Here is a 23,268-nt window from a genome sequence, read left to right as displayed (position 1 = left end):
GTGGTAAAATTACTCTTTGATTGTAAATTCTTAGTGCATTAATTATGTTAAACGAGAGAGTAATTGAGTTATTGTTGAGAAAACACTTATTTTCAACAAAATTCCTCTTAGGTTATTATTGTGCGCTTATTACGTTAACGTACAAGTTGATTGAAAAAATTTCAAATTAAAATCTAATATGTAAAATATACTACAATAGGGGGATTGTGTGTACTCAAATGTCCGTGACATCTTGTTTTCAGTTATAAGTTTTTATTAGCTTAAGTTTTGTTTAAGGCACAATAGGCGAAAAAGTGACAAGTACTCAACTATATATTTAAAAAAATCAGATTCTGTAAACGGTATTTACTTATAATTATTTATAATGATTAAAAATATCAAAAATATCAATGCCAAAAATAACAAGACGTCACGGACATTTAAGTACACACAATCCCTCGATGAATTAAATATATTTTAAATATTAATTTTAAATTTGAACAAATTTTCAATTACCTTGTACATTAACTTAATAAACCAAACAGGAATTGTATCGCAAAATGAATTTTTTAGAGTTACCTGGTTTTGGAAATATTCAACCTGGTCGCTCAAAAAGTATGTAGTAAAGTCGAAAATTGTTAAAAATCACTAAATGGGAAAATGATCAACTAGTTGATCTCCAAAATTCATAACGGGGTAACGACGGAATAATATTTTCTTTCGATTAAGATATCCGCATCATATCCCTGGCCTTTCTAAGCCTAATTCTTGGAGAGTTATGTGGAATTCGGCATCGGCTAACCTGTACGTGAGCCCAGTCAGTGGCGTAGCTAGGGGGGGCAACCCGGGTGCCACCCGTTTGGGCGTGATTTGGGGGTGACACCCGACCGGGAAAAAAATAAAAACTTACACAAACTAGAGACTAGTAAGTAGCACACCATGATATCCGCCCCAGGTGTCACCCCATGCTATGATATCCGCCCCGGGTGTCACCCATGCTATGATATCCGCCCCGGGAGTCACCCATGCTAGCTACACCACTGAGCCCAGTACACACAAATCCCTTAGTGATTGTGTGTAAAAAGTAATACTTTTATAATCAGTCGTACACTTAAAAATGGGTTTTATCAGTCTGAAATCTTCCCCACATCTTTTATGATCAAAAATTAATTTGTTTAACAACATTATTGAAAAATAAAAATATCATGGATTGAGTATTAACATTACTTAGAAAAGTTATTAACTAACGCTTCGCACGCTGTATGCGTGAATCAGTTTTAAAGATTCTTCAAGATTATCCGAGAGTTTGTCAGAATATGTAGAAACTGAATCTTTGAAACAAGAGCAAAGAGGGGTGGATTCCTTCTGCTCAAACATCGAACGTCTGTAGCGTTTCTCTTTTATGTACTCGTACAGTTGGACCGCCATACACACAACAGCCTATAAAAAGTATTACACAAAAGTATTCTAGTATATTTGATTGCCAGTTTTGATAAAATACAATTAGATCAAATTACCACGAAAACTGCTTTTAAAGCGTTATTTTAAGCGTGTTCCATTTGAGTGCTCGAAAATCGTTTCGACGTTCTTATATTGAAAAATTATTTAACCATCTTTTTGTCGGGGTGAAAACTAACACGGTTTGGATGATTTAGATAACGCAAAAAAACTTGATCCCAGAGCAATCGCTATCTGACGATCTGTTGAAATCGGCAGATCGGTATCAAACGCTTGGGCCCAGTAAGCGGAAGACGCGGAAATTGCTTGGAACCGATTCGAGCACGCAAATGGACCATGAAATATTAATCCAAGGGCTCTAGAGCAGCAAATGGAAAACGCTATTAGATGAAGCCATATACGCATTATGAAAGAACCAAAACTAATATGACGTAAAAAACGGCCAATAAAATTAATTTAAATAGTTTAGTAAAAACATTATGGGAAACTACATTCAACCTGGTCACACGTCTGAACTACTCAGAGTTTCGGGGTTTCTACTTTGTTTTAAAGCGAATGAATGTACTACGCTTTTCGATAGAATACTTTCAACACAATTGGCCATTTCAATTTATATAGAGCTACATAACAGCCAACGATTTCACCATTCCTAAGGAGAAAAAGTAAGTAATCTTTTTGTAAAACAATTTTAACACCAGGCTTTTACTGACGAGATGACGTTAAAGCCACTAATTTCCCAGCGCGCGTCCTCACAAGGTATTTAGTTACAAGGGCCCACAGAGCAATTGCCCCCCCCCCCCAACGCTTGAGCGGGGCGTAGAGGGGTCGATTTTCACATTTTACAATGGGGTCCAATTATTCTAATTACGCCACTACGTATATTCCTCATTTTGGGAATTTTTACGTCAACCCCACTCTTCAACTGGCTTCACTCTGAAGCGTTAAAATTGTTTTACAAACCCCTACTGACCTCTTCTCCACGACATTGTCAACTTCTTCAGTAAAGGTAATGATCGAAATGGGGCTTAAATTGTACCGGAGCAGGATATTGTTTGACGTTAATTGAAAGCGCTAGTGGAAACTAAGCCTTATTGAAGAGGCGTATTAGACAAATTCAGCAACTCATGAAAATTACGTAAACGTCTACGTGTCTCTTCGTCGTTAGAACCAAATTTCATTTTCAATTTCCTACCAGAGCCAAAAATATTCCAGCGTAGACTGTGCAAGACAACCGCATACCGAGTCGATCGAACATGACACCAGCGCTAACACCGCCGATTAAATTCCTGTTTTAATAAAACAAAAAAGAGTTACGAATACTTATAGCGCGAACAGGTTCTGATAATAATAACCCTAAAGGTATGGAGAACGCAACGATAGAAGAGACAAGACTGTACGTTCGAAAATCATCCGGCATTCCGGCATCGTTTCTTCAAATAACAAAAAATATTGACGTTATTGGATTATTTCCACGGTTTAATCAAGAATGTAATTATTTATAGTTAGGGAGTATGAATATGTTGAGTATATTTTTTGCGTTTCTTCTAACACCCTTAAAAGTCAATCTCTAACTAAACTATGGTACCTTCTAAACATATTCATTATCCCCAACGATAAATAAATACATTCTAGGTTTAATATATTTTTTAATTATTTTAGTGAAAAACTGGAAATTACTTGGCAGCCCGCAAACAAGCGGAATATGAGCACGAGATCAAAGGACCGGCGCCTAAGCCCTTCAGTAGCAAACCTAAAACTATCATCCATATCTCCCTAAAAAACCACAAGTTCGAATTTATTCTTCACTCGCCATATAACTAAATAAAATAGTACGAAACTGACGTTTTGAAAGGAAAACACAGCGTGGGCCCAATAAGAACAAAAGACATCACGAGAATAAGACATCCGAAACTTTGTAAGAGGAACTCTAGTTTCTAAAAAATAAAGTCAGTGCGCGAAAAAAGGATCAGCTTATTAAAGTTTCGTTTTTCAAAAGTCAAAGGAAAGGTTCAGGCACAAATTACTTTTTGAAATTAGAAAGTCCATGAAAAAATAAATAATAAGGGAAATTGCAATTTTTTTCTATCTATAACCGGCGGTTATTAACCGCTAAAGAGTTTTAATCATTTATATTTTGAATAAGGCCCCCACGCGTTAGACAATTTGAATTCCAGGCTCGGTCGACAACTAAACTTGACGAGACACAAGTTTACAGAATGCTTTGAGCGCGAGTCTACCACGTGGGGGCCTTATAGAAAATAAAGTAAAATATTTTAAATCTTAAACAGTTATAGATAGAAACTAAATTTCAATTGGCTTATTACATATTTTTCAAAGTTCTTCAAATAGTGAAAAGATTTTTTCAGCATTAACCTTTACTTTAAGAACTTTCAAACTTATTAAAGTATAAACCAACGGAAATATAAAACCATACGCTTTTGTCGGCAATTTTCCCCGCTAATGGAGAGCTGAGTCCGTAAGACAGGAATAAACACAAGTAAATGCCTCCGATTTCCATAGTTTCCAACTTAAACTATGTTATATACAGTTGTTAATATATTTTTACAGGTATTTAGTTATGAATCACAAAAGTGTGTCAGTGTTAATTTTTACTGAGAACAATTTCTAGATTTTTTTGGTGAATAACTTTTTTGCCAACATGGTTCTGTGAGCAAATTGTTAAAGCCTGTCCACACGAGGGGTAAGACACTCAAGAACTCAGGTGTACATTTGCTATTGGAGCTCTTATGAACTCCCCTGAACTTTAGAGAACTCCCGAGAACTCTCAAGAACTCTCCGCGAACTCCCACCTAACTCCCGCGAACTAACCAATCAACTCTCTGGAACTCACCCTTGAACTCTCACGAACTCTGCAGAGTTCGAACTCCCGGTGTACATGTACACAAACATCATAAGTGTCTTACCCCTCGTATTCACACGAGGCCACATTTTTGCGCAGCTTTGACGTTGAACACAGTTACACAGAGACCTTTTTTACTATAAAATATTTCACTTTACTTTAATAAAGAAGGGCACAAATACTTTCATTTAAGGTTTGTTCAATTAAAACTTTAAAAGTATATGTATTAAATTTAATATAAGCCTCGGTCATAAAAACGGCCTTTTTTAAAATTTGGCCAGCCGTAGCCATTGTGTGGCCAACACATTGTGGAATATTTTTCTCCATTCGCATACAGCATCTCGGTTTGCGACTCACGTTGGTCAACAATGCTTTGAGAAAATGTTGGGTCGCGAAAATAGGCCTTAAGCCACCAGGACTAATTCGCGTTCTTTTCCTCGTTGTCATAGTGAGCGCTAACCCTAGGCGTAGTATAGGTTTTAAAGAAGCTAATGGATATTGGCGTTAGTTACGGTAAAAAAAAAACAAATTTTAGCGCGTGTTAGCATACGATTTTTCGATTAAGTTTCTTCTCCCTATAAGATGCGTATTTTTATCACTAAAGGGTGCTTAAAATTTACGTCACTTCACAGATAGAAGTAATTTGTTTTCGGCTAACTGACACACTTTTAAAAATAATTATAGACTTATGGTGTTGCCTAATGGAACGTACTTGTTGCAAATGAGAAGTCAGCGTGATGAGTATAAATATATCGGCGATTACGTTGAATCCGACGCAAAGTATAGTTAATGTTGTGGCTGGTAATTTCAATATTTTAATGTACTCTTTCAAGGATAAGCTCCCTTGATTCGCTTTATGATTCGTCGAAGCTTGATTCGAATAATAATAAAGAAATAATCATGTTAATATAAATATTGTCTTTCTGGGAAACAGTGGCGTAGCTGAGAACTCAAAAAAATCTCTTTTCACTTTTTTTGTTAGCGGGGCCCCCCGAAGCTCGAGCCCCCTTCCCCCCCCCCGCACCTCGGGCCCTGCGGACCATCAGCTACGCCACTGCTGGGAAAGTAACTAATTGTAATTGAAAATGCATTTACGAGGATCGCTATCTACAATGAAGATGGCGACTAAACTGGTCAAGATTATTAGAGAACCAAACACAATGAACGGCGTTTGGTATCCACCTAACTACAAGGTGCAATAATTAAGTTTAAATTTAATAATATCGCTTTAGACCAATTATTTACCGTGTAAAGAAAGCTTCCTAAGGGTGGACCGGCTATCATTCCAATGGTGACCACTGATTCCGTCAGACCCTAAATATAGAACCGGAAAATAGCGACTCGTACGATTCGTTTTTAGTGAGATAACTAACCACAAAATATCCTGGATCGTCGGAAAAAGCTTCCACCACAACGGACAGAACGCTGGTGAAGTAAGCCGCGAAGCCGGCTCCTTCCGCCAAGCGAATTACGATCGCCAAATAAAAAAATATTTCACCACCAGGACTCTTCTCCAAACAACTATCATTATTAATAGGTTAATATAAACATTTTAATGGATTACAGCGGAAGTATATAGTATATCTTACGAGATAATTAAGTATTCACACCGGCTATAAAAATGAAACGCGTACCTTCGCGGGCTCGAGGCGATTTTCCCGCCAAACCGCATCGCGGCTAAAAATTAACTCCAATTATGTACTAAAATATAGAAATTAGACCGCGTAGGGATATCTACTCAGGGCCGTGCAAAGATATTTTAGTCCTCGGGGCAAATTATGTCGTCGTGGGATCTTCTAAGTTTTATGTTATAAATGAAATAACCAAGGGGGTGCTTAAAAGCGTATTTGTAGGTCTTTTTCCGTCGGGCCCGGGAATTTGGCACCGCCCTGTACTTGTAACATATGTAACATAGCATTTTTGGTTGCCATGGCAAAACTAAAGCCCATCGAAACTTTTCCTTTTGAGAAATTTCCAGGTACATAAAGGTTTACTTAATCACCTCGGGTCGTTGAAAACGTGCAGAATTCCTCTCGCGTTTCTGGCTTTTGCAATCCATAGTTTAGCTCGTGTCTCGCGATCACGAGATTTTGTTTCCTTTGTAACCTTTTCAATAACCCAAGGATTATAAGTGGTACGTTCAGCAGAGCTCATCTCACCGATTACTAATCGGTGACATCGGTTTCCTACTGTACGCTTTGTCGCGTTTCCGGTTTTGACGTCACGATAGTCATCGGTTACTCACCGAAGTCATCGGCTGGAAGAGTCGGTTTTTCCGATGACTGACGTAAAACTACTATTAATGCTACGCTATTTTAAAAAACACCGATGACTGAATAAAAGCGTTCAGCAACTTACGACGTAATTATGACGAAAAAGCTCATCGGTGGAAAATATCAAATCCATCGGGTTTTTTCCCGTTGACTGCTGCTGAACGTAGCCCACATTTTTGAAATTTTGGGTTCACTTATAGAGTGCCAGCAGCTTGAAACCCTGCGACGTCACCAATGTTAAACGTCTATTGAGAAAAAACGCGAGTTTTCATGACAACCACTACGGAAGCTACGGCTGTGACGTCACTAGCTTTTAAAAACACATCAACTGCTAGCACTCTGGCGATTATGTTATATATGCTTACACTATAGACCACATTTCCCATTTTGCAATAATTTTAGTAAATCACTACATAAAGTATTTTGGTAAATCAGCTTGAGCCTGCGATAAGGTATATCTTTGAAGCGAATAATATTAGTAGCGTAGAAAGATGGACAATTATCTCTAAGAGATATTTTATATACTTCTGAATATGGTTACGAATCAATACCCGAATAAAATTGTCGCTCCTCCAGTCAAAAACAGGCCTGACACAACGACGAATTTGGGTCCAATTTGAATTAACTACAATATGAAATAATTAAATATTAGTACTTTCGTACGAAAAGGTAATTTACCATACTTACAAACTTCCCAACGATGCAGCTTCCGACGATTTGAGCTAAGCTGTAAGCGCCGAAAACCAGAGAAAATTTCTCCGCGCTCAGGCCTTTCTTTCTGGCCTATATAATGCATATTCTATGTTATAGCACGCTAGATTACTTTGATAGTCATTGGCAATTAGATTACTACATTTATTCCTAAGAATTATACGCATTAATTTTAATTACAAAATGTCAAAATATAAAAGAAAGGATCTTCGCTCTCTACTGGTACTATTCTCATTGTATATTGTATTTATCATTGTTTATTTTCTATTGTTTTATCATTTTATCGTTTTTTAACGTAACGGTAGAGTCCCTAAGCCTCCTCCCAGTTAAAAAAGGGACCATTGTAATGATGGACGGTAATAAAGTCATTCAAGGAATCAATTTCTATATTTATGGTGAATTAACCGATTTCTACCAGCTGGTTGACGCTAACTACGTTAAGAACAAGTCTTAGATGTTTTTTTTTTACTTCTACTACCTTTAAAATGCTTAGTATTTAGATAATCGGATCCAATCCCCCCAAATCATAGGTATTACAGGTTAAACATCCAAAAAATATATGAGATATGACTCAAATAACCAATTTGCAGTGATTATAAAAATATCGAAATTATGCTAATGAAGTTATAATACTCTTACGGTCTTACCAAGGGTAAGGGGAAATCAGTATCGCACTCAGAAATTATTTAAGACTATGCAAGATTCGGATAAAAAGAAAAGAAAAATGTATCGAAATTCCTACGTTAAATATAAGGGCCAGGGCCCCGGTAAACAAATAATTTCGGGTCCTAAGATAACAATACGTTTATGGAAATTAACTTGGATGGGGCAAAATCTGGGCACTCTCGAATTTGCTGTTTCATTTGTATTTCAACTAATATGCTAATAATATAGGCAATGTAGGAATAAAAAATTGAAGTGAAGATTATTTTTCAGAATTATAGGATTTCTAGGAACCCTGGTATTTTTTGGGGAAATTTTATTTTGTTAGATTTTGTCAATTTCTATTTTAAATTTCGTTTAAATAGAGTTTATATGTTCTTAATTTCTTGAGCTAGGAAAATGCGCCTTCAAGAACGCTTTATAACATAGTTCTTATTTAGCCCACCATTATTATTAACTCGTAAAAAATTCTAAAAATTCGAATTTAAAGCGTATTAACCAAATCAAAAAAATTGGCTCTCTTATATAATCACGAATTCTACCACGTGACATTGAAACTGCCGAATTTTCCATATAAGGACGAAAAAAAACTTAACTAGAGACGTTGGTATAATTCAACCGTTCGTATTTAATCTTTAACAAAAATATTAATCGTAAAAACATTAAACACTCAAGAATTTGTTTAAATACCCAACTGAAATGTGAAACAATTGATAGATACGTTAAACGTACATTTTAGGGGAAGGGGGTATTAACTAATCCCATGATCTTTACGGTCAAACTTGTTTTTCGTCCCAATGTTATATAAGAGAAAAATAAACGGAAGTAAATTTTCGTTTCTGAAGTAGAAACTGATGCTAAAAAACAAATTTTAAATTGTTTCGTAAAATGTTACGGGTTTAACCAGACTTAAGGAAAAAATAATATCGAAAAAAATAACAGGATTCGACTTACCAACTGCGGGAAAAAGGGGGCAATGATGGAATAGCAAACGTAATTACAAAAGACGCCCGTCCACAGAGTCAATAAAAGCAAAATTTGGCGTTGCGAAAGTTGAGCCATTATTGTCGTTTAAGTGATAAAAGACTATTAATTTCTTTACACTTAAAAAGCGAATGGCAAAACCGATTGCCACAGTGTGGTCCGCACCGTGAGAGTCACGCGCTCTCGGAGAAGTGGGGAGAAGGAAATACGTTGCGCCCTCCGGTTAGGCTACTCCTTTTCACCTGTATTTCGAAGCAAAAACTGGTAGGACTTACTGACGGTGTAAGGGCGAAAATAATGTTTCGGGCCCCATTGGTATACATTTAACGACTTACTGGAAGGGGAAAAAAATGGTCTTGGGGATCCAAGAGGAGAGGGTCGCCTCGAAGCTCAGTCACGGTAAATAACGCGTACTTTACCTTCTTTCTGCCTCTTTAATTAACTGCTCAGTTATTAAAAGTATAGGCCTTCAAGTTTAGTTTTAACGTTGTTGTACTTCGCGATAACCTTGCAACCCATAGACTGCCCTAGGCAGGACACTTGATGCATCGTAGTACCAAAGAAATAACAACAAAAAGGTTGGGAGGGGGGTGTCAATTTTAGACAGGTCAGGTCAGGTAATTTATTATGGGGGTTCATCTAGCCCTGAATGCCCTCAACCTGGCTAAATTCAATCCCCGATTTTCTCCCAAGTGGCAATAAGTAGAATAGACTCTTGAATATACAGCAACGAGGTAGCGATTTATTAAAACGATAGTTATGGTTATAATTTATTCACTGAGTGATTCCTAGTAACAATCATGGGAGTTAAATCAATCTTTCGACATTTCTTTGACTATTTGAAGTTGCGCTTTTAATTCGTTCATTTTCAGGCTAATGCTTCTCAATACGGTGCCTCGCTGCTTTTCATTTAGTTTCGACAATAAAATGTCAAAATCCGACTAAAAGAAGTAAAAATGATTGGATTTTGGAAAATTAAAATTGACAGTATTGTTTTTCCTTTCCTTACAAGAGTTTCCGTCACTATATCCTCAGCATCTTTCATATCTTCGCTAAAATATACTGTTCCTAGCGAGTTGCGCTGTTATTAATAAATAATTAAAATTTTTCAGTAATGAAAACCAATGCAGGTTCCCAAATCCCAATTAGGATTTACCGCGTCTTCTAACAGCCCAATGGCCTCAGAAAAATTTTCGGAGATTTCATCAACCGCCCTTTTCACTTCCTCTTCGGTCATTGGAGTGGTTGAAAAACCACGTGTCCAAACATTATTGACAAATCTAAATCCTAATGTTTTGTTTTGGAGTAGTAATATTGCTTTTTCCGTACTTACAACCCTTGCTAGTCCATTTATGGAACTTGGGAAACTATTTACCGGCCTAATATAACGATACACATTTCTAATGATCACGTCTTTACGTAAAACTGGATTATTTTGAACGCGTATTGCGGTGGCTAAAGCCTCCAGAAAAGAAGCCATTTTGTTCAGACCATAGAAAAATAGAAATGAGACTAGAAGCACGATTAGATTGTGGTGAGATGTACGAGTTAGAAGGCTGCCATGAGAGTGGAATCGCCAGCATTCTTTGTGGGAGAACGCCATCTATTTTTAAAAATTTAAAGTTTCAACCCCTGTTTTTGACCGGGAAAATTCATCCCCCTCCACGCATGCATGAAAGCGGAGATGGACAGAATTTTCAACGCCATCTATCCTTTTTTTGTTTACATCAAATGACAGTTGATTTTCAAAAAGGCATAATGTATTTCATTTCACCGCGCGTCGATGGCGCCACGTAATCTGCCCATCTCATAATTGGCGAAAAGGGGTCGGCACTCGCGGTCAACTTCGCCAGATACATTTCTCTATTTCTTTTCTCTATCTCTATGGCTCGCACTTATTTCTAAAATTCTATCTCTATGCTGGCTCGAAACGAGTTGTAGTTTTGGTTACAGTTGAGCCCTAGGTTGAGCTTCTTTTCCGTAAGCGCTACGCGTGGTTTTCAATTCGTTCCTTCTACGAAATTGAAAATGGATGGATCTGGTAGGGGACGCGGTAGAGGCCGCGGTTCAATATTGAAAATTGCATCAGAAACTGATCGAGATAGTCATGATAATATCATCACCACTCAAGATTATCTTAATTTCTTTTCTTTGGACGAACCTAAGAAGTTCATTTTACCATCAACCGCGACTGGAGGAATGGGTATTGTAAGACCTAGATACGTAGACACGGAAGATAGGGATAGAAGGTTAGTTTATTAATATTAAAGATGTATTATATTTTTTTCTATTTTTCAGTCTGTATATTATATTATATTATATTTTATTGTTAAAACGTTTTCTCTTTTGTTGCAAATGTACTATATTTTCTATCGAAAGCCACCAGTGGCTTCATACGCAGTTTCTTTTAATTTTGTTTTCTTTTCAGAGAACGTGATAAAGATTATGCCAGAGTGTATCAAGAGGAAGAATTAAGGCAGATGAACCAGGCATATAGATACTCAAATTCGAATCGACCTCCTAGCCCATTAAGTCAAAGCCAAACGTTAGACAGTCAAAGTCAATTTACTCAGGCTAGTCAATTGGATGAAATAGAAGAATTAAGCTCTATCGGCGCTGCCATAGCACCCTTGAAAGATCTGTACCAAGAGGAATTTCGAACTTTATATTCCAATTATTCAAACTGTTTCAAAAAAGGCAGACTTAATAATAATTTAGTGATATCTACATACAAAGATGAAATTGTGAGAGTTGTAAAGAGCAGAAATGTTGTCATTATTGCTGGATCAACTGGTTGTGGTAAAACCACTCAAGTTCCACAGTACATTTTGGACCAATGTTATCACAAACAAATGCCTTGCCGGATTGTCGTGACACAGCCTAGAAGGTACTAATAATAGTGTTAGAAACTTACAAAATCAATTCAATATCAACTTAAATTTTTCATTAGAATTGCTGCCATCAGTGTAGCTAGACGAGTTGCTGACGAGATGAGAGTAGAAATTGGGACACTCGTTGGATACCAGGTAACCTTTTTCTTTAGAAAAATCTGCAAAAGCATATTAAACATCATTTGTTTCAGATTGGTATGGACAACAAAACTACAAAGGATACATGCATCACCTATATGACAACTGGAGTCTTGTTACAAAAATTTATTGCGAAGAAAAACATGAATGATTATACACATGTTATCATTGATGAGGTATAATGGCTAATAGTCTGGCAATGCAATTTATAACAAGTTTTTCCCCCTCAAGATCCACGAGAGAGACCAAGAAACTGATTTTCTTATGCTAGTAGTTAAAAAATTTCAGAGGTTGAACTCCAGAAACACCAAAATAATTCTAATGTCAGCCACGATTGATACAGACATATACAGCAAATATTTTGCAAGAGATAGCCGGGGGCAGCTACAAAATGCCTTCGTTTTAGATGTGGAGGGGAAAGCAAACACCGTATCTGAGTTCTACATGGATAATTTGATTAAACTTGGAACAGTATGATTATTTCTAATTAGTTGCATGGATAATCTGAAATTTTAAAGTATTCACTGTCTTCAGGTGCCAGAATTGGACATATCAGAACCCCGCGTAGCTCCAGAATGTTACGACATTGCTGAACACTTAATACGTACCTTTGACAGAATTGAGTCAACAGAAACAGACAAGTATTCCTGAGGACTTGAAACAAATTCTTTTTCACATAACAACTATTGATATTTGTGTTACAGAAATTCAAAATCGTTACGAGGAACTGTTTTAATATTCTTACCAGGATATGAGTACATAGAGTACATGAAAAAAACCTTGGAGAAAGACGACTTAAATGTCGCACTAAGATGGTGGATTTTGCCACTTCACTCCTCAATTACAATAGAAGAACAGAGAAGAGTCTTCAGAGCTCCTCAGCCAGGATTTAGAAAAATTATTTTGTCGACAAACATTGCTGAGAGCTCAATCACAGTTTCTGATATTAAATTTGTTATTGATTTTTGCCTCGCCAAATGTTTGAACCAAGATCCCACTACCAATTATGTAAGTTTAAAACTAGAATGGGCGTCCAAGGCCAGTTGCAATCAGCGAAAGGGAAGAGCTGGAAGAGTATTCTCTGGCCGTGTCTATCGTTTGGTTCCCGAACCTCTATTTACTCAATTTGAGCCATTCACTACACCTGAAATTAAAGTAAATAATTTTTTAATTGTTAATCACCCATTGGATAATAAACACCCCATTTTTATGAATATAGAGATCACCATTGGAACTTGTCATTTTAAAAGCTAAAAGGCTCGATCTTGGTGAACCTAAAGCCGTATTGGCGCTATCCATTGAGCCCCCTGAAATCTTGGGGATAGAGAAATCTGTTTTAACTCTAAAAGAGCTGGGAGCACTAGCGTTGACTGCCAATGGCAACTACTCCCCGTACGATGGGGATATGACATTCATTGGCCATGTTATGTCGTTATTACCATTGGATACGAAAATAAGCAAATTTATTTTGTTGGGACATGTTTTTGATTGTTTGGAGGATAGTATCATTATTGCGGCTTGTCTATCTGTCATGAACTTCTTTTCGAAACCTTTTGGGCAAAAGTTGGAGGCTTACAAGTCTAAGCTTGCTTGGGCTGAAAACTCATTCAGTGACTGCTTCGCTTATTGGCATGCGTATAACACCTGGTCAAATTTTGTAAATACTGGGTATTTTAGAAGACCAGGAGGGCAATCTGAAAAAGATTGGGCAAAACACCAATTTGTAGAACTTAGTCGTTTGTACGAAGTTAAAAACTTGGTGGAAGAAATCAAAAAGCGTCTCCATCCCCTGGGGATTCGAATTACCTATCATCCTGCTGAAGTTCCGACTGAAATGTCCAAGAAAGAGAAAGTCTTTATTCTGTCTGTCTCTCTATGTGGCGCATTTTACCCAAACTATTTCATTCAAGCCCAAATAGATGAGAAGTTGGTATATCGAGAGTTGAGCAAAAAAAATCCTCTTCACACTGTTTACGTAAGACACGAAAGTTCAATTTCATTAAAATAAAATAATATTTATTGTTTTCAAATAGCTGTCCTCTCTACCCTCAAATCAAGGGATCTTTTACGAAGAACAAATTCGAAAGTTATTGCAAGGATGTACAACTGGGATGAGGATGGAGTTTGAGGGTTCTAAGTTAGTATCAGCACTGACAAACACTTTAAGATTTTTTTTAAGTGTAAACAACCTTTTTTCAGAGCTCTTGTTCAATTTGAGACCCCGAATCTTGAAAACACTGCAACAGTAAATCCAGCTGTATTTATGGCCATAAAATTAAGGCAAGAAAATGTTCCTATGGAGATCCACCTTCTCCCACAGAGTGTTTTGAGCAAAAAAATGGATCTAGTTGAACAAAAAAGACGAGAACATTTTACCAAAAACCGCCTTATGAGCAACAACCGCATCTGTTTAGTTCAGGAAATTATGCAACTCAAGAAGACTGTTCTTCCAAGCCTATCTCAATTTACCTTAAAGCTTACAATAACTGAGGTTTGCCGATGTTTTAGTTTTAGCATTTAGTTTATGTACAAACATTTTTACATAAACTTTTGTTATAGATTTTGAACTGTGGTAATTTTTATGCCCATTACAAAGAGCCAGAATATGCAATGAAACTTTCATATTTGGAAAATTCCATTAACACGGATGATCCAAATTCATACTTGAAAGTATAGTTCTTTCATTTTATTAAAAAAGAAAAGAAGTTGATTAACTGTTTAATTTTTAGCCTCTCATTGGGCCTTTACAAGTGAACCATCTAGTTCTAGCGCCTTATCCAGGAAAAAATAAAGTTATATATTACCGTGGAATTGTTCAAGCTATTGACCAAGCTAAAAACCATGCAGAGATATTTTTTGTTGATTATGGCAACAAAATTAATATACCAATAAGAAATTTGAGAGAATTGGATGCTGAGATTGATGATGAGCTGTTAAAAATTCCAATCATGGTATCTCACTTACTTATATAGCCAAAATTTATTTTCCATAATTGATTAATTCTTAAATTTAGGCATTACGATGTAGGCTAGCCTGTCTGAAACCAATATTCTCCTTGGAATCTCAACCTGGTGACTGGACCAGTAAAGCCAATTTGTTTTTCAGAGATTTTGTTGAGGAAAAAGAGCTGATTGGACGCGTATGTTTTAACTTTATCAACAAACTAGTAAAATCTGTTTCTTACAGCTTTGTTTTCAGGTTTATTCCATTGTAGACAGATGTGTCAATTTATTTCTTATCAGACTTGAACCAGATGGACAAGAAACAGATATCAACAAAGAGTTGATCCGGCAAGGCTTTGCGGAACATTGCGAAGAAGACTACCTTTCCAAGGTACTATTTTTGCTATAAGAAGAATGAAATCCTACCGTGTTGCTATTTACATTTAGGAAAATCACGAATTGAGACAGACATTCGAAATGATGACTGAAGCTCAACAAGAAATGACTGCAAAGCAGTACAATGGACTGGAAGGAGATCTTTTTCACATATCTCTAGATGATACCAATCTAACTGATAAACAATATTTCAGAGTGAGATCCGTTTTTTACCTTTAAAATTGAATGGTCATTAACTCATTTACTTTATAGAAAACAAGACTAAGGGGCCCATATAGTCCATTAGAGTCTAGTTTCTTCGGAATTAGCAAAGTTTCTAATGCCAAGCGAGTTGTGATTGAAAGAGACAGTGTTAACAGTATTACTTTGGATCCAGAGCCTCATAATCATCAAACAAGATTGTTAGTGGCCTCTTATGTTAGCTTAAATAGTCGAGGTGATGTAATGAATGCCAGGAACACCACATTATTGCCCCCTATAAACGGTCTACCCTCTCTTATGATACTACTGTTTACACCTGCAATGGAATTACGGAGAAATTGTCAAAAGACTAAATACACTGGAGCAATTTGTGGCTTAGGATATAATCCCGAGACCAGTCGGGCTTATTACCCTGATCATGATTGTGAAATAGAGTTCGATGTTGTGATAGAGCAAGAGGATTTAGTCGAGGTACTTTATTGTTGTCTGAATTCTGAATAAGCCTATAATATTTGCTTATCTATGCAGATCAACTTTCTGCGTACATGCATAAATTTAGTGCTGGGAGACTCAGAAAAATATACAAACCACACCACTTCAACCAGATATTTTGGTGATATTAGAAAGAATGCCAAGAAACATATTCAAAAGTATGATTTACATTAAAATAATATTTTCATTCAATAAGTTTTTTTCTCTTAACTGGTTTTTTGTTTCATAAGGTTACTCTCCAAACCCAGACAAACTCAAGAACGAGTAGCCCCACGAGAGCCGTATACTTGGGGAATTGTTCCAGATTCAGATTTTATTGTCATAAAGATGATGGACAAAGATGATGACCATGCTACAAATACAACCAATTTATTGCCAATGCACAAAGCCGTTCACCTAAACAGAGAAGAAATCTCATCTTATGAAAAAAGGCAGCAACTTGAGTTATTTCGTAAAAGAGCTTCTGAGTATGTTTCATTGCGATATTTCTACAAAGAGTCTTAATATTAATTTGAAAAATTTCATTAAGCTCCAATCGCCCGGAATTGAACAAGTGCATTTTGTGTAACAAAACAACAACTACCCCTTGGGAAATCAAAGAACATCTTCAGGATAATGAACATATGAGTAGAGAAAATTATCTTTTACAAGCAGTTGCAGTTAGTTAAGCTTTTAAAGATGCTTTGTATTAATTTTTATATGGGAAAAAGTTTCATAATAAAATATTTTTCATCATGAAATATTATAAATAAATGTGCTATTAGACAAGTTAATCTACCTCTCTAAAACATGTAGGAATGTACACAAAGCAACAACCACTTAAATTTCCCTTACCCATTTTAGATGAGTGGCTTAACTTGTACATTAAAGGCGCTTCTCTTAAACTTGATTGAAAAATCCGTTTCAACTTACGAGACCAGCATTTTTTACATGAACATATCACTTTTATTCTAGAACATTTTTAACCATGAAAAAAAAACTGCACTTGTCAACAAAATATTGCTTCTCTTACTTGATCAAAAATTTCTCATTTATACACGTTTTGTCATCATTAACACCACTTAATACAAAATAACACATTTTATCTCTCTTTGGATAAGGGTTTATTGGTAGGAAAAGACTTCAATTAGTGATTGATCAAAAGGGGGGAGGGGGCAGTAATTTTGGGCTAGAGCAAGGGAAGACTAGAGTACATCTGTTAATTTGCAAATGTTCCTGCAAGATTATCTCAAAAAATAATAAACATTTTCTTATTATAAATAGTGTTATTCGGACATCAATGTTCCTTTGAAATTATGAGCAATTTTTGTTTTACGTCTAAAAATAATTGGCTATTTGGCTATTTTATTCTAAAATCTGTTTGAGAGGTTGATATATCTGCTGACAATAAAGCCAATCATTTCAAGAACCTAACATCATTTACCAAATTACTCCTACACAAATAGTAAACATTTCTGGTGGGAACTGAACAATCAAGACTAAACAACATTCATAAACTTATTTTTGTACTAATTACGTTTGAAACTAGCGGCTTTATAAATTAAGTAAAAAACACTGACTAATGGCTGATCAGTTAATTCCCTATATTCCCAAAGAAGCTATAATTCAACCAAATTAAAATCTTATAAGAAAATTATAAAAATTTGGGAAGACATTTCTTGGGCAGAATTTTAGTTTTTTGAAATTTCACAGCAGTGCAAAAATTGGACGTCTAATAATTTATCCATTTTCTTTACAAATCAATGATAATGCAACTTAAATATCACAAAATAATCGCATAATTCACCCTAAGTTTTACTAAAATAAATTTTTACTCCACTTAAGACCAGAATATTCTATCACGGCTAGCAGATTTTTCTCTATACACTTTCTATCCATTAAGGCTATTTTTCATTATTTACCTTTAATTTCTAACCAACATGCTTTCATTATAAATTTTAAAATTTTTGTATCTAATTAGTAACAAACCCAATATATAAAAAAGAAAAAATATAGCAGTATCAGACCCATATTTTATACTCAACTTAAATAACTGTTCAAATAAACTCCCAAAAAATCATTTATGGCTTTATAAACTGCCGGGATGCTAATTTTCCCAAGGGCTTTGTAGTAAAACTACCATATTTAAATTCTTAAAGAGTCATGGCTTTTTACGATTTAGCTCTTTAAAAGGTTTATCCTCCACGGTATATTGGTTCTTAGCGAAAGATAAAAAAATTTCAGCATTCGTAGATATTTTTCAAATTTTTAAGCTCAATAAAGGTTAACTTGAGTGACATCTCAACCAGTTTGTGTCTCAAACCTTTTTGTTCTCAGCCTTGTTGATTTCATTTACAATCTGTGCATGTTCTTCTAAGAGACGCGCAAATTCCTCTTTACGTAGTCGCGCATGGTCCTAAAATATAATTAAATACAATCAGATAATTTCTAAAATCTTGTAATTAGTTACCAAACGGCAGTGCAAAAACCACCATTCAAAATAGTGCTAAAAGTGTGAAATACTATATAAAAATAAACTACCGATATATAAATACTTAATTCCGTACTTAGAATCTTATCAGTGAATTAGACAATTGAAAAAAAGCTGCACACTTAAAATTTATCATATTTATCCCAAATCAACTTACCATGACTGTTTTCACAAGATCCTCATTTGTTACAGATTTGCTTGCTATGGAAAAATGAAAGATCAAAGAATTTAACTAGATAAGATTAAAAACAGAAGACAAAATAATTGTTCTAAATAATATATCTTATCTGCCTAACCTAGATCATCATCTATGTCGGTGGAGGAAAATTCATCCGTATCTGGTTCATCCATGGAGGACCCATCACACATAGCATCCGTTACAGGCTCCACAACAATGCTTACTGTATGGACAAAAGGTGGTCTGCTGACCACAGTGGGCACTAAAACTGGCGATAACCCTTCCTGAGAATCTTCTTCATCACCGTTGGTTAAGAAGTCACGGTGAATTAAGACTGTTGGTGTGATAATTGAGGGCACTGATTGGTCGAGAGTTGGGGAGGTGGCCTGCAGAGAAAAACTATAAGAAACAACGCTTAAAAAAAACTTTTAAAATTTACCATTTTCTTTGCCTTGCGTGTTGATATATTGGGAACTGCTTGGAAAAATCCTGATAAAGGGGGTAATATTGTTGGACTCGGTTTAGCAGGGAATATTCTCCAAAATGAAGGGAAATGAGTAAACTCTCCAAGCAGGGCTAATAAACATTATTAGCTTTCCCAATCTCAATAGTACTTATAAACTAAATAACCAACTCACATTTCTTAGATTTTGTACAGGTTGATTTTACAGAGTTTGAAACACTATTAGTTGTTGAATTATGTACACAAGCTGGTTTTTTAATGATGGGAAACTCAGAATTCACTGTTGTTACGTTTTTACTAAAAATAAAAGGAATAAATGTAAAACTAATAAAATAAAATTTTTATAAATTCAAATACGCACCTTGAACAATCATTGCAATTACTATTAGTTATATAAGAGTTGGAATCTTCTAAGGCTGCTTGTCGAATTAAAGGAACTAATCGATGTGCTTTTGGCTAAATAAGTGGAAAAAAAATAAGTAATAGCTCAATCCTTAAAAATTAAAAAAACGTGTTAAGTGGTTCTTGCAAATTACAGTAAGGCCTTAAAAATTAAAGGACTACCTTTATTGGGAGAGTACAAACGTCATTTTGGCTAATAAAAAATAAACATTTTTGAAGCCTTTGGGGTTGTAAATTAATTACATATACACCACAAACCAGATTATTTTTGAAGTATTGATAGCAAATGAATTTAAGGTATTACTCAATTTTCCCCTCTCACTAACTGGCACCGGTACTACGATAGGTAGAAAGTAGGGGTCTCTAGTTTCAGTGGTACTCTGACATACCTACCAAAAAATTCAATAAACTAATACAAATAACCTAATAACAAAATAAAATGAACTGAACTTAAGAGTCCAGCCTAAATAGTTATTTAGGTTTGCTCTTGTGAAGGTAAATTTTACCTTTCTGCCAACGAGTACGTTATCAACTTTCACTGGTGGCAAGTGATAGTCACTTGTACATCCAACCTGACATTTAGAAATTTAAATTATCATAAATTTATCTGTAAAATTTCACACACTGGGTTATCAGAAAGGATACAAATACAAACATAACCAGATTGTAAAATAGCTGTCTAACAGAAAAAAAGTTATTCAAACTTTGTAACTAATTCTTTAAATAACTACAATTTTATCCACAGCATATAAACCTCTTAGCTATCAGTCATTCAATAACAATAGTATATTAAAAGAAGTAATGATTTCTAACAAAAGCAACGGCCGTAGCTATGGAAACATCTCTGTTAGACTAAAAATGCTTCTGTTGATCTGATCCCTAAATGGTACATGTACTTAAGTTAATATATAGAGTAATGGCAGTGCTGCGTCACACGACGTCACCCATGCTTTTTCCTATTCATAAAAAATTCGTGACCACAATGGCGGCCATGGCCAAAGCTACGGAGTGCTACTACTCTATAGAGACTCTATGGAGCCCCTTACAAACATATTCAAAAAGAAAGGTGTACTGCTGTATAAATAAGGGGACATAGAAAGTGACCACGAAGAAGCTATTAATAGGATTAAATGTTGCCTGATCATTCAGTCAATAGACTAAAATTTCCACTCAACTGTCACAGGTGAGGCTGGCATTTCACATTGATTCATACTAATTTAAGGTTAACTTTAAGCTTTGCCACATTATGAAGAAAAAAACTTTGTTAGTTTCAAACATGGACAGTTATTTATAAACCCCAAAAGGGAGGTTATAAAAACAACTGTTCACTCACCACTAAAGGATAAGATTTTTTACTATCATTTTGTAGTTGAATTTGCCCTTTTGAGGGAACGTTCGAATGTTTTTTTTTCAGCAATACTTCAGACACACATTTGTTGTGTTTTATACTGACCCTATTTTAATAATGATTTGTTTAAATGCACAAATAAAAAAACAGACTTTGAATGCTAGAAAAATGGGTTAATAAAAACTAATAGCTTGTATAAATCTTCAAGGAGATAACCCTTCAAATACAAAATAAAAGTGACAATCTGGCTGTAGCCTCAATAAAGAGGTACTTCAATAATACTTCCAAGTTAATTCCCGCTTACCCTGTGTTCCTCTAAATCTAAATATAATTCTATTTCCTAGCCTAAATTTAGCTTCAATGATAAAACACTTTAAATTCTCTTAAAGACTCTGTCATATTATCAAATGAAGTAAAAACACTGGATTTAGTATCATTCTAAGGTTGACCTTATTACCATGCCAGGTTATTACCCTGCCCATGCCATGATTTATAACCGAAAAAGGTGGGTTTATCATGTACTCTGGCCATGTGTTGTTGAAAACTATATTTTGAAAGGCAACATAGTGATGTTTAAAATTGTTTAGGCAGTGTAAGTGGAAAAAGAAAAAAAAAACACATCCAAACTCTCTAATCTGCAAGTGTGTCGTTTTGAACAGAAAAATAAGTTCTTCTGATTTAAACATTTTAGTTCGGGGGGGGTTAAATGTGTTGTAAGAAATAATTTATAAGGTTAAAATATGTATATAAAATACAGTAAAAGAAAGCTACAGAAAGGTGAAACCACTTGATTGGCAGTGAACAACAGAAAAATTATCAATGAAGTAGATTATGAGTGAATTAAGTTGAATGGTAGCTACTGAGAAATTTCAGTCAACTTATCCGATTAATTAAAGCTTATAGAAAACCTGAGTATTAAGAAGCATAATGTTACTTCATCAAATCTTTGGTTTCACTTTTTATTACATTAAATAATTGTGGTTTCACCTAAAAAATTAAATAACCAATGACTGCTTAATTAGACAACATAATTCTTAAAAAAATTTTGAATCCTGAGTTTTAAAACCATCCAGGGTTTAACAGACTTATCACAGTGCAACATACGTATTAATTACTACCTTCATTGGTAAGAATGTAAAATGTGGGACCACATAGATAACATAAACATAACTTGGTACGAAATTTCACATTAGTATACTTGACCATTATCAATTGAGCATGGTCCTCGCACAACAAGTTGATATCACAAAGCTAACATAGGAGTTATTTTTGTGACTGGCTTATAGTCTATGCTGAGACCGAGCACACAACATTCGCCTTGGCTTACTCTTTATACCAAACATAAACCCTATGAGGACCTCCATAACAAATTGTTAATTCAAAGACAATTTAATTTCCCAAAAAACCTTCACAATTCAACCAAGTTTTAGCTTCAGTCTTGAGTAGACCTAATCTGATCTAAATAAATATTCCCCATGTACGTGTATTTATCGCTGGTATTAGGGTTGTCAGGGCACAATAAGTGTATAGCTTTTTATACCTGATTAATAATATTATTATTGTAAATGTCAGTCAGACAAAAAGTCGTTTGACAGTTTAGGTGAATTTATGAATTTAAAAATATTGGTAGGGAAAAAGTACACCGCGTGGAATTGTACAACACAAAAGTCATTGGTAAATATAATAATAATAATAATCGCCATAGCTAATAAATAGAGCGGATACCATGCCGTAAGCGGATACTAGCCCCGAGAAAGTGACGTAAGTGAGAGATTTTGAGATTGAGAATGACAATGAATGAGAATGAGTAAGTACTTAAGCCTAGGCTAAGAAGTTAAGATTTTGAAATAGTTTAATAAAGCATATTTTTAATATTTACCCGCTATTCGAGGATCTAGTAGTACAGATTGATTTCCGAGAATGTTCAGTTAAAAACATTTGATGTCAATGATAAAAATTTATCCCGGGATAGAAAAATAATACAGCTGCGCGCCGGAACAATAAATGCGTCATTAGCTCTTTAGGAAAAAAATGAATGAGTGCAAGGTGCAGCTATAGCATATTTCGTTTTTCTATTCGACTGCTTGAGACTCACTCCGAATCGGTCTCCTTCTACGTCATTAGTCCACCACGAACACCCCGAGCGAGTCAGAAATAGAACATAAAACCATAGGCAGTATATATCCCTAATACTATGATAAAACTCGTGAAAATGAACTGCGCCCTGATTTGACGGATCAGTCTGTCGAAATCATGTTATGAGTATCGGGCAGACCCGAGCAGGCGAATGTAAATATGAAAATATTGATCAAGGCGATCTCAGAACACTCCAGAGCAGAAAAGGGGAAACCATAGCTTATATAGTCTTTGGGGGAAACGAAAACAGATTTCCATTTACGTCACAGTAATAATAGTGCGG

The 23,268-nt window shown here is 35.3% G+C and overlaps 4 protein-coding genes across 5 annotated transcripts; 1 reads left to right on the top strand and 3 right to left on the bottom strand.

Moving 5' to 3' along the window:
* Positions 1-1,133: 1,133 nt before the first annotated feature.
* LOC149935865 (MFS-type transporter SLC18B1-like) lies at positions 1,134-9,006 on the bottom strand. The gene is made up of 13 exons (XM_090153601.1): positions 8,899-9,006; positions 7,258-7,353; positions 7,122-7,195; positions 5,671-5,818; positions 5,543-5,611; positions 5,393-5,483; positions 5,010-5,167; positions 3,872-3,970; positions 3,280-3,371; positions 3,115-3,210; positions 2,790-2,867; positions 2,630-2,723; positions 1,134-1,419 (listed from the first exon to the last, which is right to left on the bottom strand). The coding sequence occupies exons 1-13, from the start codon at positions 9,004-9,006 to the stop codon at positions 1,219-1,221; spliced, it is 1,404 nt and encodes a 467-aa protein (XP_090009727.1). The 3' UTR covers positions 1,134-1,218.
* Positions 9,007-9,650: 644 nt separating this feature from the next.
* LOC149935864 (uncharacterized) lies at positions 9,651-10,414 on the bottom strand. Its single transcript, XM_090153920.1, has 3 exons — positions 10,085-10,414; positions 9,938-10,009; positions 9,651-9,869 (listed from the first exon to the last, which is right to left on the bottom strand). Exons 1-3 carry the CDS (start codon positions 10,406-10,408, stop codon positions 9,741-9,743), a joined length of 525 nt encoding a protein of 174 aa, XP_090010046.1. The 5' UTR covers positions 10,409-10,414; the 3' UTR covers positions 9,651-9,740.
* A 500-nt stretch (positions 10,415-10,914) lies between these two features.
* On the top strand, positions 10,915-16,731 carry spn-E (tudor domain containing 9 protein spindle E). The gene is made up of 19 exons (XM_090154705.1): positions 10,915-11,177; positions 11,357-11,815; positions 11,879-11,954; positions 12,011-12,133; positions 12,189-12,428; positions 12,492-12,598; positions 12,662-13,112; positions 13,177-13,932; positions 13,991-14,094; positions 14,157-14,448; positions 14,517-14,627; positions 14,687-14,908; positions 14,971-15,096; positions 15,156-15,290; positions 15,347-15,490; positions 15,548-15,967; positions 16,025-16,146; positions 16,219-16,455; positions 16,518-16,731. Exons 1-19 carry the CDS (start codon positions 10,957-10,959, stop codon positions 16,654-16,656), a joined length of 4,485 nt encoding a protein of 1,494 aa, XP_090010831.1. The 5' UTR covers positions 10,915-10,956; the 3' UTR covers positions 16,657-16,731.
* Positions 16,732-16,910: 179 nt separating this feature from the next.
* Positions 16,911-22,869, bottom strand: LOC149935862 (uncharacterized). Of its 2 annotated transcripts, XM_090154712.1 has the most exons (11): positions 22,729-22,869; positions 20,835-20,955; positions 20,008-20,073; positions 19,760-19,890; positions 19,664-19,694; positions 19,461-19,555; positions 19,275-19,396; positions 19,076-19,212; positions 18,755-19,022; positions 18,616-18,659; positions 16,911-18,383 (listed from the first exon to the last, which is right to left on the bottom strand). In XM_090154712.1, exons 1-11 carry the CDS (start codon positions 22,785-22,787, stop codon positions 18,285-18,287), a joined length of 1,173 nt encoding a protein of 390 aa, XP_090010838.1. In that variant the 5' UTR covers positions 22,788-22,869; the 3' UTR covers positions 16,911-18,284. The 2 variants fall into 2 exon arrangements, with proteins under 2 accessions (XP_090010838.1, XP_090010839.1); XM_090154713.1 differs by lacking the exons at positions 19,664-19,694; positions 19,760-19,890 and having other exon boundaries at positions 22,729-22,864.
* Between the last annotated feature and the right edge of the window lie 399 nt (positions 22,870-23,268).

This window comes from Leiobunum rupestre, chromosome 7 (assembly GCF_980474605.1).
Source record: "Leiobunum rupestre chromosome 7, qqLeiRupe1.1.hap1, whole genome shotgun sequence".
Classification (NCBI taxonomy): domain Eukaryota; kingdom Metazoa; phylum Arthropoda; class Arachnida; order Opiliones; family Sclerosomatidae; genus Leiobunum; species Leiobunum rupestre.
This window is presented reverse-complemented; position numbering and strand designations above follow the sequence as displayed.